The sequence below is a fragment of the Sardina pilchardus genome, chromosome 2 (assembly GCF_963854185.1).
Source record: "Sardina pilchardus chromosome 2, fSarPil1.1, whole genome shotgun sequence".
NCBI classification, from domain to species: Eukaryota; Metazoa; Chordata; class Actinopteri; order Clupeiformes; family Clupeidae; genus Sardina; species Sardina pilchardus.
In genome coordinates this window covers 42,259,840-42,276,259 of record NC_084995.1, presented here as the reverse complement: position 1 = coordinate 42,276,259, position 16,420 = coordinate 42,259,840, and the positions used below count along the sequence as shown (strand labels likewise).

General features: G+C 46.3%; 1 protein-coding gene across 3 annotated transcripts; it reads left to right on the top strand.

The window, feature by feature from the left end:
* The first annotated feature begins 2,276 nt into the window (after positions 1-2,276).
* LOC134075149 (WW domain binding protein 1-like) lies at positions 2,277-11,602 on the top strand. 3 transcript variants are annotated; one of them, XM_062530658.1, is made up of 8 exons: positions 2,277-2,469; positions 3,341-3,459; positions 3,794-4,192; positions 4,436-4,465; positions 4,577-4,630; positions 4,940-5,081; positions 7,860-8,021; positions 10,001-11,602. In XM_062530658.1, exons 3-8 carry the CDS (start codon positions 4,151-4,153, stop codon positions 10,933-10,935), a joined length of 1,365 nt encoding a protein of 454 aa, XP_062386642.1. In that variant the 5' UTR covers positions 2,277-2,469; positions 3,341-3,459; positions 3,794-4,150; the 3' UTR covers positions 10,936-11,602. The 3 variants fall into 3 exon arrangements, with proteins under 3 accessions (XP_062386642.1, XP_062386644.1, XP_062386645.1); XM_062530660.1 differs by lacking the exons at positions 2,277-2,469; positions 3,341-3,459 and having other exon boundaries at positions 3,747-4,192; XM_062530661.1 differs by lacking the exons at positions 2,277-2,469; positions 3,341-3,459 and having other exon boundaries at positions 4,132-4,192; positions 4,577-4,703.
* Positions 11,603-16,420: the final 4,818 nt, after the last annotated feature.

Here is a 16,420-nt window from a genome sequence, read left to right as displayed (position 1 = left end):
AGGCTACATATTTTTCTTAATCCATGAACAAATGCTCACACAAGACAAGTTGTTTACTCTGTTATGTTGTCATGTGTTTGCAGACCATGAACAAAATGCTCACACAAAACAAGTACTCTGCTATGTTGTCATGTCTTTGCAGACCGTAGACTAACGGAAGAGACTTCACAGGTCACAGGTCACCAGTGTAGCCTAAAGGATGAAGCTGCATTATAGAATTAATTAATTAATTAATTAATTAATTAATTCATTCATTCATTCCATGTTTGTACACTTTGTGTTTCACGTTGCAAAGCCAGGGAATTGCAGGGATAGTCAAAATGTTTATGCAATCAGGCCTTATTAAACTCGATATCTGAGGGCAATAAGGGAATTGGGGATTAGAACCAATTTAGGTATAGTCAGAAGAACTGCTTGAGTATGGAGATAGACAATTTGTCACAGATTTTCATCGACAGCATCTCACAAGTGTCTGCAGTTGTTGCTATGATATGTTCCATCCAATCACTGCTGCTGCTCTCCTTCCACTCTCCGATTGGGGGCTGGGGTTATATGACATCATTAATGTTAAACCCAAACCTTCGAAGTCAATTTTGATACTTTTTACCAATATTCACGAAACCCCCAGGTCTGTGACAGCAAGGGTGAATTGGAACGTTTCCTCCTTCTCTTAATAGCACCGGCGGAATTGTTGAATCGACCGCGACATCCCCGTTGGCGTGCAATTCTGGGAGGGGCGTCCTGTCGGCAACCGAGAATGGCGGTTGCGGAGGAGGCTGTGTGAGGAGAGAGAGGGAGAGAGAGAGATAGAGAGGAAGAGATGGGGGCTTAGCGATTAACATCCCTTTTCTCGAGACGTTGTCCCTTTCTTTTGTCCATCGGCCCTGTACACCGGGATGGAGGATTCTCGCGAGGACCATCAACTGCATTTCTGCCATTTACTGAAAGTGGAGGAGGTAAGGATGCTCCTAAAGTAAATCGTAGCTTAGTAACGCACGATAATATTACCAGCTTACATGAGTTCTGTCAACAACAGTCTACCCCAGCACCAATGTGCATCACAGCTTTTGAACTGCTTGTGGTCATGACATGAATAGGCTACATCAGTGTCACAAGTGTTTTCCTCTTAACGTCCTTCGCGACGGCATTGTGGTGCTCACTCAAGTGTTTCAGAACCACGCACACGCATCTCAGCAATATTGGGAGTGCGCTGATTAAAGTGTCTGGATGGATGAGGTTTTCGTCTCGTCATAATTAGTGAGCGTAATTAGTGTGCCAGTGAATTCTCTCTCCAATGCAGATAGCCAAGGTATCGAAATGTCACCTGTATCAAAGATGCACTTGCAAAGTAACTGGCTGTTGCATGTGTATGCACACATGCAGGAATCTAGGAATCTACTCAGATAAATAATGTTATACTGTATCAAAGCGTGATATGCAAAGTTTCACAGCAACTTTCTGTTTTGTGTCATTCTGCTGTGCGAATATGGTTGGTTTTACTAATGATGCTGTACAAGCCCTGGGTCATCTCATATAATCTCATAAGTGTATCTATGTGTCTTTGCATGTAAGCTGATGCAGTAATGAAAAGGCCCTTTATCGTTAGGTCTGAAGATGAGCCAGTAGTGGATTCAGTGATGCCCTGATCCAGCTCTGTTTTCTGATGTTGTGGTTCTATTCTCTCTTGACCTAGTTCGGAAAACCATTTTCATACAGTATGTGATACCATTCTGTGTGTCTTTCTGATCAATACCAGTTCAGGTAGTTTTGTGCAAATGTATCATGGATAAAGTAAAACACTACAGCATAAAGCAACAGATTTCACATATCATAGAGGAGAGCTTTATGCCTTATAACTCACCAAATAACAAGCAACAGATCTCACATATCATGGAGGAGAGCTTTATGCCTCATAACTCACCAAATAACAAGTCAGTTGTGCTGTTGAGCTACTACATCAGTTTGCCCAAAGAAAGTAGACGTCCTCTGTATTGCAGTTACAGTACGTGTTCTTGAGCTGTGACTTGTTTGTCTGTAGTAATTATTATTCACCAAGTATTTGTGAATCATTCCTCCTGTCCTTAATGATTCTATTGTCATACTAAGTAAGAGGAGTGATCTTCCACCAGTAGGCTATTGCTAACGGTCGGGCATGCGGTTGACATGCTGATTGTGAAATGGACCTTTGTCAAAATCGATCTCTGGCACGGAGGACTGGTAGTGGTGTCGGCGTGCTGCAGAGGTAAAGGGTGGCGATGGTGGTGTGGTGTGGCAATCCCAGTGACAGTAAAACGACATGGACAAGGCCTGCTCAGTGATCAGTGAAGCAATGGGAATCTGACCAATGTGGACAAATACCCAAACGTGTAGTTTTGAATGGATCTGGCTGATATTCTGGATGCTTTGCATGTTGTTGCTGCCAAATGCAGGTGCTAACTCAGGCTGCCATGACACCTTCTGGCTGATCAGGTTTGGCCTCATTTCTTCATCATGTAAATGCATAGATAGATAGATAATAGATAGATACTTTATTGATCCCCAAGGGGAAATTCAAGATGCCATGCTGTCCACAGCGGTCACTGTCATCGGACAGACCTGTTGCATGAGACTTGCCAAGAGTTTAGCATATGAAATGCATCCATTTGAATAGAGAGCAGGTGAGAGAGTGAAGACACCAGCCCTGAATCTTCATGCAGCTCTTGTCTGCTGTTCTCACAATTCATGTTAGTAGAGGAATGTTTACTCTGCAATCTTGAGTAAGATAGATCTTTTTTGCTTTTAAAGCAAGACTTATAACTGGCAGCCACTAAGCCACTGATCCAGAAATGTAACAATTTAGTATTTGTCCGAAGAGCACAGTTTCATCCATTTGCGAACTATGTGTTTTTCGTCCATATATTACTTGAGTCAAAGTGCCCGACTCACACACATGCCCTGTCAGTGTTGCTTGTGAGTTGACTCTGAGATCATGTGTTGCTAGTGAGTTGACTCTGAGATCATGTGTTGCTAGTGAGTTGACTCTGAGAACATGTGTTGCTAGTGAGTTGACTCTGAGATCATGTGTTGCTAGTGAGTTGACTCTGAGATCATGTGTTGCTAGTGAGTTGACTCTGAGATCATGTGTTGCTAGTGAGTTGACTCTGAGATCACGTGTTGCTAGTGAGTTGACTCTGAGATCATGTGTTGCTAGTGAGTTGACTCTGAGATCACGTGTTGCTAGTGAGTTGACTCTGAGATCACGTGTTGCTAGTGAGTTGACTCTGAGATCACGTGTTGCTAGTGAGTTGACTCTGAGATCATGTGTTGCTAGTGAGTTGACTCTGAGATCATGTGTTGCTAGTTTGGATCTTAAATACACTCCAGGCTGACCTACAGACTCCAGACTGACCTTCAGACTCCTGCAGCTTTCACCTGGAGACAGAGGCCACTCTCCGCAAACAGCCCATGCAAGATAAATAAGTAATGAGCTCCGACATATCGTCTGTGTGTGTGTGTGTGTGTGTGTGTGTGTGTGTGTGTGTGTGTGTGTGTGTGTATAAAAGAGAGAGAGAGACAGAGAGAGAGAGAGACAGACAGAGACAGAGAGATCATTATTTTTGATAAAACTCTCTTGGAGAAACTGATGCATGCAGAAAGATGAGGCAGGGACTGAGGTTGTGGCTCATGTGGGCTAAGGGTTGGTCTAGTTTGGTTTGGTTTGGTTTGGGGGTGGGGGTGGGGGTGGTCTGTGGGTGGATCTGAGGCCCTGAAGTGTCTGGCTTTTTGGTGCTGGCTGTCTGCTGGTTGTGTAAAGGCCCATTGAGGGGAAGCCCCTCCACAGAGGGAGAGGAGGTCACATGGGCCGGCCGCTCAGTCCAGCAGCGCTGAGATGCACACAGAGCGGTACAGGAGCAGGACTCGCGCAGGACTCTGCCAGCAGAATAGCCAGCAGCCGCGTGGATGAGAGCAGGCAGTCAGCTGCTGTGTGCCAGGCAGAGAGGGCGTAGAGAGGAGGGGAAAGGTGCAAGCTGCATCGGGCGGAGGAAAAGAACTCGTCCCGTTTGATGGAGAATCTGCTCTGTTCTCCGTCCCGTGCTGTCACTCCGGCCGGTTAATCCCTGCCCTCTCTGTCTCCTTGTCTCTCCCGCCTCTGGATGCGTCTCCTCAGCCCATGACCATCTCCCTGCTGGAGCCCCATGGGAACACAGCCGAGGTGAGTCGCCTCCTCCTCTCCTCTCGCCACAGATCCATTCAGCACAGCAGTCGCAGCCTCGCCACATTATGTTAGATATGGGCTGGGATGGTATTCCAGCTCGTTTTTGATTAGTTTCATGTTGCTGTTTTATAAAAGCTGCATAGTGGTAGAAATACTGTCGTGGGACTACACACATGATATTGCATTGCTTAATTGTCAGAGGATATGTTTTATGAAATTGTATTTTTTACTTTATTACAGGTGTCAGTTACTCCTGAAACAATTCAAAAGGTGAAAACTACTCAATTATTACTATATTATAGCTCAGATTTTGGGCAGTGATAAAGACAAAGCAAATAAAGAGGTTGTAAAAAACTCGACTTTCTGGCTGTTGACTCACAGGTGGCTGTATCTCCTGACATGGTAGCCAGTGGTGGTATGGGAACCCTTAGCAAGGCGAGAAATGCATGAGCCCTCCTATTGCATGTAGCGCTGTCTGTCCTGTTCTGTGGTTTCTGAACTAGACCCGGTACTGTATTTTGGGCACTCTCTGTTTCTCTCTCATTTTGTACATGTTGTAGCTTAAATGCATGTTTTTAAATACATGGTTCTGTTGATCATCTGTCATCATTCTATAATTCTAAAATTGTAAACCTCATACTGTAGCACTGAGAAGAGATCTATTTTCTGTGTCCACTATCCCGACTATACTGACTGACCTTCGTCTCTCTCTCTCTCTCTCTTCCGTACTGTACTGCTGCACAGGGTGTGAAGTATCAAGGTAGCCAGCACATCATGGAGAGTGCAAAGTATTGCCATGGCGTCAACAACAACCCCGGCTATCTGTGTGAGACGGGCCACTGCTGCGGGGAGACGGGCTGCTGCACCTACTACTACGAGCTCTGGTGTAAGTCCTGCCTACTACTATGAGCTCTGGTGTAAGTCCTGCCTACTACTATGAGCTCTGGTGTAAGTCCTGCCTACTACTATGAGCTCTGGTGTAAGTCCTGCCTACTACTATGAGCTCTGGTGTAAGTCCTGCCTACTACTATGAGCTCTGGTGTAAGTCCTGCCTACTACTACGAGCTCTGGTGTAAGTCCTGCTGCACCTACTACTATGAGCTCTGGTGTAAGTCCTGCCTACTACTACGAGCTCTGGTGTAAGTCCTGCTGCACCTACTACTATGAGCTCTGGTGTAAGTCCTGCCTACTACTATGAGCTCTGGTGTAAGTCCTGCCTACTACTATGAGCTCTGGTGTAAGTCCTGCCTACTACTATGAGCTCTGGTGTAAGTCCTGCCTACTACTACGAGCTCTGGTGTAAGTCCTGCTGCACCTACTACTATGAGCTCTGGTGTAAGTCCTGCCTACTACTACGAGCTCTGGTGTAAGTCCTGCTGCACCTACTACTATGAGCTCTGGTGTAAGTCCTGCCTACTACTACGAGCTCTGGTGTAAGTCCTGCTGCACCTACTACTATGAGCTCTGGTGTAAGTCCTGCCTACTACTATGAGCTCTGGTGTAAGTCCTGCCTACTACTACGAGCTCTGGTGTAAGTCCTGCCTACTACTACGAGCTCTGGTGTAAGTCCTGCCTACTACTATGAGCTCTGGTGTAAGTCCTGCTGCACCTACTACTATGAGCTCTGGTGTAAGTCCTGCTGCACCTACTACTACGAGCTCTGGTGTAAGTCCTGCCTACTACTACGAGCTCTGGTGTAAGTCCTGCCTACTACTATGAGCTCTGGTGTAAGTCCTGCCTACTACTATGAGCTCTGGTGTAAGTCCTGCCTACTACTATGAGCTCTGGTGTAAGTCCTGCTGCACCTACTACTACGAGCTCTGGTGTAAGTCCTGCCTACTACTATGAGCTCTGGTGTAAGTCCTGCCTACTACTATGAGCTCTGGTGTAAGTCCTGCCTACTACTATGAGCTCTGGTGTAAGTCCTGCCTACTACTATGAGCTCTGGTGTAAGTCCTGCCTACTACTATGAGCTCTGGTGTAAGTCCTGCTGCACCTACTACTATGAGCTCTGGTGTAAGTCCTGCCTACTACTATGAGCTCTGGTGTAAGTCCTGCTGCACCTACTACTATGAGCTCTGGTGTAAGTCCTGCAGCACCTACTACTATGAGCTCTGGTGTAAGTCCTGCCTACTACTATGAGCTCTGGTGTAAGTCCTGCTGCACCTACTACTATGAGCTCTGGTGTAAGTCCTGCCTACTACTATGAGCTCTGGTGTAAGTCCTGCCTACTACTATGAGCTCTGGTGTAAGTCCTGCCTACTACTACGAGCTCTGGTGTAAGTCCTGCCTACTACTATGAGCTCTGGTGTAAGTCCTGCCTACTACTATGAGCTCTGGTGTAAGTCCTGCCTACTACTATGAGCTCTGGTGTAAGTCCTGCCTACTACTACGAGCTCTGGTGTAAGTCCTGCTGCACCTACTGCTATGAGCTCTGGTGTAAGTCCTGCCTACTACTATGAGCTCTGGTGTAAGTCCTGCCTACTACTACGAGCTCTGGTGTAAGTCCTGCCTACTACTATGAGCTCTGGTGTAAGTCCTGCTGCACCTACTACTATGAGCTCTGGTGTAAGTCCTGCCTACTACTACGAGCTCTGGTGTAAGTCCTGCCTACTACTATGAGCTCTGGTGTAAGTCCTGCCTACTACTACGAGCTCTGGTGTAAGTCCTGCCTACTACTATGAGCTCTGGTGTAAGTCCTGCTGCACCTACTACTACGAGCTCTGGTGTAAGTCCTGCCTACTACTACGAGCTCTGGTGTAAGTCCTGCCTACTACTATGAGCTCTGGTGTAAGTCCTGCTGCACCTACTACTATGAGCTCTGGTGTAAGTCCTGCCTACTACTATGAGCTCTGGTGTAAGTCCTGCCTACTACTATGAGCTCTGGTGTAAGTCCTGCTGCACCTACTGCTATGAGCTCTGGTGTAAGTCCTGCCTACTACTACGAGCTCTGGTGTAAGTCCTGCTGCACCTACTACTATGAGCTCTGGTGTAAGTCCTGCCTACTACTATGAGCTCTGGTGTAAGTCCTGCTGCACCTACTACTATGAGCTCTGGTGTAAGTCCTGCCTACTACTATGAGCTCTGGTGTAAGTCCTGCCTACTACTATGAGCTCTGGTGTAAGTCCTGCCTACTACTATGAGCTCTGGTGTAAGTCCTGCTGCACCTACTACTATGAGCTCTGGTGTAAGTCCTGCTGCACCTACTACTATGAGCTCTGGTGTAAGTCCTGACTGCTTCAGTCATTTGTGTTGCACTGAGTCCTGCTCTTGGTCTAGGCTGCGTGGTATACCTAACAGGGCTGAATGTGTGCTGAGGAACTGAAATCTGCTAGCACCAACACAAACCTGTAGGATGACAGTGGTAAACTTAAATGCAGCACATAAGCAAATGTTTAATCAAAAGCACTAAGTGCAAAGGACATCCTAATAAACTGCTGCTCGCCAGAGGTAGTGCCGGCCAAGTCTGCGGCATCCACATTGACTTTAAAAGGCTCTGAAGCTGAGCCATGCAGATTTTTACTGTGTACCGTTCCATATATTATACTGGTCAGGCAAGCCCCTCTCTGAACTGCATTAGGAAATGATCTGTCTGTGTGTGTGTGTGTGTGTGTGTGTGTGTGTGTGTGTGTGTGTGTGTGTGTGTGTGTGTGTGTGTGTGCAGGGTTCTGGTTGCTCTGGACGGTCCTGATCCTGTTCAGCTGCTGTTGTGCGTACCGGCACCGGCGAGCCAAACTGCGCATCCAACAGCAACAGAGACAGAGAGAGATCAACCTCATCGCTTACCACGGGGCCTGCAACTACCCTGCCTCCATGTTGGACCTCAGTACGAATGCTCTTTGCTCTTCAGGGCTGGGATGTTATATTAGCTGTTGGGGATCTCGGGGAGCTGTTGGGATGTTAGCTGTTGGGGATCTCCATTTGTGTGTCTATAGTGGCTGCAGCTAAGAAGTGGTGTATCCAGAGAACAAGCCAATGAGAAATGGCACTTGTTGATGGCGTTGGTTTACTTGGTTATCATCAACAGATATGTCTAGATATGAGTCGCCAATACAAGGATGTTTTTTGCCTGGAAGGCAACAAGAGTTTTTAAATGAAAATATGTGGCCTTCAGAGCAAAAGATGTGAGCTACATGTAGATGGCAGTCAGCCAACAACAAGCCTTTCCTGCCTCTATGCCTAAACATAATGTGTAATTGAATGTTTCTGGTAGCCAGATGTGGTTTTCATATTTTCCTGATAACTGATCAAATGGGAGATATCTTTGGAAACCCCTTGTGTAGGTAACATAACTATTCTTGATCCTGTCAAGTCTTCTTTTCTGTGCTCCATTTTTGGGCGGTCCTAAAAGCAATATTGGTGAGACGATGAGTTCCCCACTCAACATAGCCTCTCCCCTAAGAGTTGCAGGAGCTGGGGGACATACCCACCCCAGAGTGTCTGGCCATGTACTGCACATGTATTCTCTCTGCTGTGCACCAAACAAGCTGACAGAGAAACACATACCTGGGAGGAGTTTCCCAACTCTGTGACTGAGTTACAGCAGAGAAGAATCATGTTCAGAATCTCAGAATGCCTGTTGGGAGTGTTTGCCATGCCTTCACATGCTAGATGTACTGTATATCTCCTGGATGACAGAATTGTTCAGATCCTGTTAAAAAGAAATGAAATTAGAATCAGCTGGCTTAGAGGATTGTTGGTGTGGTAGACAGCTGAGAGGGACAGCAACCTTCTCCTGATGCCTTTAGCACAGTCAGTGGACCTGCTCACAATGTTTGAGAGCATATACAGAGTATACATGTACAGGCCATTTTTTAAACTTGATTGACTTTCATTTGAAATACATCTGGTTTGACACCTTCTTCTGTGATGTGACAAACTCAGAGCTCTTTTGATTCTGGTTTACAGGGTCTCTAAGTCAGTATGCTGACATGTCTTGTGTGTGTGTTTCTTGCCTACAGTAGGTCTCTAAGTCAGTATGCTGACATGTCTTGTGTGTGTGTTTCTTGCCTAGGTCTCTAAGTCAGTATGCTGACATGTCTTGTGTGTGTGTGTTTCTTGCCTAGGTCTCTAAGTCAGTACGCTGACATGTCTTGTGTGAGTGTGTTTCTTGCCTAGGTCTCTAAGTCAGTATGCTGACATGTCTTTGTGTGTGTGTTTCTTGCTCAGGTCTCTAAGTCAGTATGCTGACATGTCTTTGTGTGTGTGTTTCTTGCCTACAGTAGGTCTCTAAGTCAGTATGCTGACATGTCTTGTGTGTGTGTTTCTTGCCTACAGTAGGTCTCTAAGTCCGTATGCTGACATGTCTTGTGTGTGTGTGTTTCTTGCCTAGGTCTCTAAGTCAGTATGCTGACATGTCTTTGTGTGTGTGTTTCTTGCCTAGGTCTGTAAGTCAGTATGCTGACATGTCTTTGTGTGTGTGTTTCTTGCCTACAGTAGGTCTCTAAGTCAGTATGCTGACATGTCTTTGTGTGTGTGTTTCTTGCCTAGGTCTCTAAGTCAGTATGCTGACATGTCTTTGTGTGTGTGTTTCTTGCCTAGGTCTCTAAGTCAGTATGCTGACATGTCTTTGTGTGTGTGTTTCTTGCCTAGGTCTCTAAGTCAGTATGCTGACATGTCTTGTGTGTGTGTGTTTCTTGCCTAGGTCTCTAAGTCAGTATGCTGACATGTCTTTGTGTGTGTGTTTCTTGCCTACAGTAGGTCTCTAAGTCAGTATGCTGACATGTCTTGTGTGTGTGTGTTTCTTGCCTAGGTCTCTAAGTCAGTATGCTGACATGTCTTTGTGTGTGTGTGTTTCTTGCTCAGGCTTCCTGGCATCGTTCAAGCTGCCCTCGTATGAGGAGGTGGCGGCGCAGCCCAACACGCCCCCTCCGCCCTACAGCTCCGTGTTCGCCCTGCAGGGGGCGTCTCGCTACACCCACGCGGGCCCCAGCGGCATGACCTCCTCGCAGAGCTCCCACAGCAACTACACCAGCTGCTCCTGCGAGTCCTGCTCGCTCACCTCCCACAGCAGCACCTCCTTCTCCGTGCAGGTCACCGACGAGACCGACACCAGCAACGCCACCACGCCCAGCGAGCTCGGCGGCGGCTCCAGGGTGCCCAGCGCCACGCCGGAGCCCGCCATCCTGGGGCCCGAGCACGCCAGCCTGCCCACGCCGACACCACCTCCACCCGGGCCGGAGGGCGCGTCGCCACCCCAGCCTCCGGCGCCGCTGGTGCTGTCCGACCCGCTGGGCGCCATGTCCCTGCCCGTGGATGAGGTCGGGCGCGGGGAGGACGTGGCGCAGGAGCGGCCGTCTCCCAAGGCCACCCTCTCGCCGCCCAAACATGCCCTGTTCTCCTCCGACGTGCACTTCTTCGAGCCGGACAGTCGCGTGTCGGCGGTCTCGGACGTGGAGGGAGACGGCGGGGAGGACGAGGAGGACGACCTGGACGACGAGAACCACTTCCGCCACCGCCGCCTGACGGGAGACTCGGGCATCGAGGTGTGCCGCTGCAAGGTGAAGAAGGCGGACGTGGAGGCGGACGCGGACAGCAAGAGGGAGGACGATGCCGGACAGGGCGCCGTGAGAGAGGAGGAGGGGAGGGAGGACGCCGGCCCGGAGCACGACAGCGTGGACTGCTCGCTCCGCGCCGCCCAGGAGGCCCACACCCAGCTGCCCCCCGAGGACTGCCCCGTCCAGTGCACCCCCACGCTCCCTGCTCACAGCGAGGCCGTCATCACGGTGCAGTCCTCGTGAGGTGGGAGGGGAGGGGAAGTAGAACCTTTCAACGCTGTTCAGATATTTGAAAATTCGCAGGCCATAGCTGTCAGTTATGATGGAGAAACTGACGGAGCGTCATGATGTTTGAAGGCTGTGTCTCACCCCTGAGGGATCATGCACAGGCTGCGTGGGATGGAGAGGCCCTTCACTGTCCGCCGGGCCTCTGGAGCTGTGCTCTGGTGTCCAGGAAGTGGACGATGGCCCGAAAGACTACGCAGAGGGGTGCTGAGGGGACATGGAGCAGGACGAGCATAGGGCCCCAGATGAGGACATTTCACCCCATTCTCTTGTTCACTTCCACACACACACACACACACACACACACACACACACACTTACTGCCCGGGAGCATCTGAGAACAAAAGAGCATCTTTTCCCGGGCAGGGAAACAAAAGCGCCTGTGCAGAATGCAAATGTGCTGCCTGGCGTCCCTCTGGAGTGGCAGGCAGAAGAGCAGCAGCTGCGTGGGGCTGTGTGAAGTCAGCATAATGCCACCCAGCTCACCCGCCCTGCCCAGTGCCCAGTGCCCAGTGCCCAGCCCGCCATGCCCCTCCTGCAGCGATGCCCCTGCCCCCTAGCTTCCTGACTAAATCTGTTCCTCTCTCTCTCTCTTCCTCTCTCCCTCTCTCTTTTTCTCTCTCTCTCTCTCTTTCTCTCTCTCTCCCTCTCTCTTTTTCTCTCTCTCTCTCTCTCCCTCTCTCTTCCTCTCCCTCTCTCTTTCCTGATTTATATGACTGAACAGTCAAGGCTATGAAAGTCTCGAGCTGTTGGCTTTTTTTGGACACCAGTGACTACCCTCATCCTCTAACTGTCCTGTTGTAGCAGGATGCTCCCTCCTCTCACTGATGTGCCCTTCGTTCTTTAAAAACGCTGCTTGGACTGCTTGTCGATTCTTAGGCAATAATAATCCAACTGAGGCTGTTGTGTTTGTCCCCTAACACAAAGGCTTGTCTGTGACTGACTGGGGCGTAAAACTATGAATGTAAACATTAAATGCCTGAGGTGATGTGGCTGAAGCAAGAGTTATGACCTTGCGTTTCAATTCCTTCAGCCCCAAAACTTAGTTTATAAAGGTGTGTGAAATATGGTTATTACCTGTTGACTGGCATGGCAATGTTGCTCTGACTGTCCTCTCTACACTGTAATGAAGTCCTGATGGGTTTGTTACACAGGAAGACACATTTGCTAGTCCACGTGTGGATCACTATGGGAACCCTGACACAGAACTACTGCTACTGAATGTAATCCTCTTTGTGGCTATGGACACATAGTTTTTGGCCTGTTGAATTAACAGACTCATACTCAAATGGAAATATCCAGTGGAACATTATTTTGAATTCATCAAGGAATTGAATTGAATTTTTTTTTCTTCAGGAAAGTATTTGAAGTGCCCGTATGTGTTCTGAATATGTGGGTTCTGAAGTTCTCCCCTACTCCATTCCATTTAAAACAACAGAAAATACGCCACATTTTCATCTACAGCATATCATGCCCTTTTAGCATTAAGCTATCGATAAAAAAAACTCTGTACATCATTTATTGAAAATTCCACACTGTGAAAAAGTAAACTGATCAGACATAGTCATACGTTGTGGATCTCATTGGGAACAATCCAATGGTGACACACAGACTACTATACAGCACATACACACTTTGTAGACACATTACATTGTTAAACAATGGCTATCCCATACTGGGATGTGTAGAAAGCCAAGTTGTGAGTAAACCAGTCTTTGTGCTAAGAGGTATTGGTCTGGTCCAGTTACTCACTGTAAACAGGCAGCTTGCTAGACTGTTCTGAAGCTTAACTTAGTTGGCACCTTGTGCAGTGGACCTACAGTATGTTATTTTGGACCATTAGCTGAGGCTAAAACATTGATCTTAATTAAAACTGTCTTTATTTCATCTGTGAAACGACAACATTATTTTTTGTTGAGTCATTTTGACAACCGTAAAGATTAGAGAGTGACGGTGTGCATGGCACAGAAATCGACCTAATGCTCAAACTAAACTACTACTCTTTGCTCTTACTAGTGTAGATATGCAGTAGGTTGTGTGTGTGTGTGTGTGCGTGCGTGTGTGTGTGTCCTGGAATGTGTGTTTTGGTGAGGATGTGTGTCTGTCTGTCTGTCCAAAGCTCTTACTCGGCAGCTTCTGTGAATACACAGAAAGCATTTTTTAGCTTACTTTAGTTTTCCCCTAGTTAAAGCATTTTTTTTTAGCTTACTTTAATTCTCCCCTAGTTGGTTAGTTCAAGTACATTGTTGAATCATACGCAGTAACCATTTGGGGGAAAAGAATGTGCTTATTAATGGAAGCCAAAGGCATAGTTGGAAGAAATACCTCTTTGTTCTGTTTAGAATCAACATGGCATTTACACCATAAGATTATTTTGACCAGACAATTGCTCGCTTTGTCTTAGCTTTGACCTTCCGTTTATAGGGATGTTCAATTTGACCACAGCTATTCTAAATTCCCTGAACTTTTTTTTATTATTAATATCAGATATGCCCACAGTTCAATTTTAATTTCAATCACATAATCAATTGGAAAAAAAAAAAAAAAAATGAATGCAAAAGCCAATTCTTGGGTGCTTTTTGTAGTGTGGGTGAAATATAGTGATGTCAGTGCAAACTGCATTGAAAGGCCAGTTGTGAAAAGGGAGAGGAGCAAGTACCCCACGTGCTTATACAACAAGCCACTGGCTCTGCCCATTGACTCTCAACAGAGACTTGCTATTATCAAGCACCAACACAGTCACGCGCCTCGCCGCGGCACACTAAGGCCGATATCTGAACTAGCTGGAGCATTAGGGCTATTATTACATTTTCTTTATATCATCTTGAGCTTGTTAGATTTGGTTTCTTCTGTAAGTGCATTCATGTTTTATCTCAGGATAAGTTCTTGTGCCGACCTGTGGCCACATTATAATTTTGAGTGCAAAGCCACTGTCAAATGTTTTGCCTTAGGCATACACAGTCTGATACTGTTAAATGACTAGTGTTGTACATTAAAAGGGAAATGGATTGTAAAATCATTACATTCAAAACTGTTAAACTTCTTTCAGACATTTGTGCTCCCCATGGCTACGGCCTAGTGTCCGACTGTTATCTCTAGATAAGGCTGCGAGTAGATGTTTACGCTTCCGTAACAGGCCACAATATGTTCTATATTTTTACTATAGCTTCATTTTTGTAAAGCGGAAAAAAATACATTGAAAGTTGATGTGCAATTTGATGTACTAATTGTAGAAACCCTCGAGTGTTAGTGTGTTTTTGACTGCTCCTACTCCCCTGGGGAGACCATCTCAGTAGGGAGGGAAAAGAGGAGGATCGTAACAAATCCACTTGGACTGCTGGTATACATTTGTATATGTACAACGTATCTCATCTCTGTGACAGTGGAGTGGTGTAGTCTGATGAACTTTAAATACCTAGTGCAGCTGTAACTATTCCCCTATCATGGGGAGGCTTAACGTTGTTGTTGTTGTTGATGTTAATTCACTTAATCTCTATATCCTGCATGAGAGGAGAGTGGTTATGGAGTTGCCTCAATGACTGTTTCCCCCCCTTTGTTTTGACACACTGTACTTACCTATTGTAGATCATACCATCTGCAAATCATTATTAAATCTGCTTTATATTAGACTTTTTTTTACATAACTTAAACCATCGCTGGTCTGTACATGTGTAGTACAGCAAAGGCTAAAGGTTTCTAGTCTGTGTCAGTTACAGATGACCAGTGTGTGTGGAGTAGTCTGTGAAATAGGCCTGAATATTCATTTTGGATATTTATCCCTAGTTCTGTGTTATCGTACACTAGGGCATAGCCTGTCTGACCGCTGTGGGCATTTAGCAACCTCTGTTACTGACCTTTGACCTGCGGTGGGCATTTAGTAACCTCTGTTATTGACCTTTGACCTGCGGTGGGCATTGTGTAACCTCTGTTATTGACCTTTTCATGTCATGATGCCCTGTGATGACACAAGTGCTAATACAGCGTTCAGACTGTTTATTTGTCCACTGGGGTCAGTTTACCACTCCCACTGTGTCATGTCTTATGTTGCCACAGCGTAATAAAATGCTTGTCACTACATGTCAAAATGGATTTATTTGAAATGTTGGACTCAGCAGTCTATGATGCTTATGAAACAATTGGTTGATTTGTGTGGAAATAAACATCACAGTGAAACACAGTGTGGCACATGTGCTGAATATGAATTAATTCTGAATGTAACCATCATGTGCCTCTGATATCCTTGTACAGTAGAACTGGCCAAATGTGTCTCTGATTTTGTTGTGATGTGAGGTGTTGCAGTGACTGAATGCTTTCACATCTGTACACAAGTAGGCTATGCTTTCTGTCGGATGTAGCAAGCCCATTTGAGCCTGAAGACACAGCAGTGAAATACCAGTTCTGACCTACATTTGAAATATATTCTCTGGAAAACACATAAAGGACCTCTGAAAAGCATGATGGAGACATGCTTCCTGAGCAGCCACCAGACTAGAACGTGTTCTGTTGAAATTGTGGACAGATGGGTCTACAAGGCGGTGAATGCAATAGTAGGCCTAGCGTAGCTTCACTGATTGACAGTGGGCCAGAGATGAGATTTCACAGACCCTTCACTGGACTTACAGACAGACAGAGTGCAGACAGAGGCTGGTGAAATCCTGACTACACATTGCTGGCTGAATGTTAGAGAAGACCTGCAGCACTCTGTGTCTAGACCCCTTAAGCCCCACTCTGCTTCTTTACTCTCAGATAATGGTCATGATGAAATCAGAACAGAGAGAACATCTCATTTGTATTGATTACTGTCAATGATCCCTGAAAACACATGCATAGCATGAATGAATAATATTATGGAACATCCCATAAAGGGGATTGGTATTTCCCCATCGCTTAGGTAAAGGAATACTTTTCAGTGTCTCCCTTCCTTAATTGTGATATGACATTGTCACTGCCCTTGAGATTTTCAACATCTTGCAGCAGCTGCTCTGCACACACAGTAATCCTACTCTCTGTGCTTTAGGTCTTTGTTGAAAACGTTTGTCTTTGCCTCCCTCAGCTGGCTCATCGTGAAATTGCAGGTAAACGTTAATGCATTACAGTAATAGAAATGGTTCTTATCAACCTTCCTTCTTACAGTAAAATGTTTTGTTGAACTATCCACACAATTGATGATGTAAACCAAATAACTTCAATCTAATAATGTATTATTATGTATAATGTATAATCCAAAATGTAAACAACATTGATTCTGTTGAAAAACAAACAAATGCAACAATATTTCATCTGGAAAGGACTGCAGTCGGGGACAGCGCATGCATTCCCTAGGCCTAAAATCCAATCACAATTTATGAATTTACTCTGTGTTATTGGGGCTACTTCAGACAGGCTGAGCGTTTAATACCAACCTTTTACTTCCTTATCCTTCATCCTGACAATGACTTCATCA

Bases quoted from the DNA above. Each gene is read 5' to 3' on its own strand.
- LOC134075149 (XM_062530658.1), top strand. From the start codon at position 4,151: ATGACCATCTCCCTGCTGGAGCCCCATGGGAACACAGCCGAG. The intron at 4,193-4,435 runs GTGAGTCGCCTC...ACTTTATTACAG, and splicing joins CCCATGGGAACACAGCCGAG to GTGTCAGTTACTCCTGAAAC. The intron at 5,082-7,859 runs GTAAGTCCTGCC...GTGTGTGTGCAG, and splicing joins CTACTACTACGAGCTCTGGT to GGTTCTGGTTGCTCTGGACG.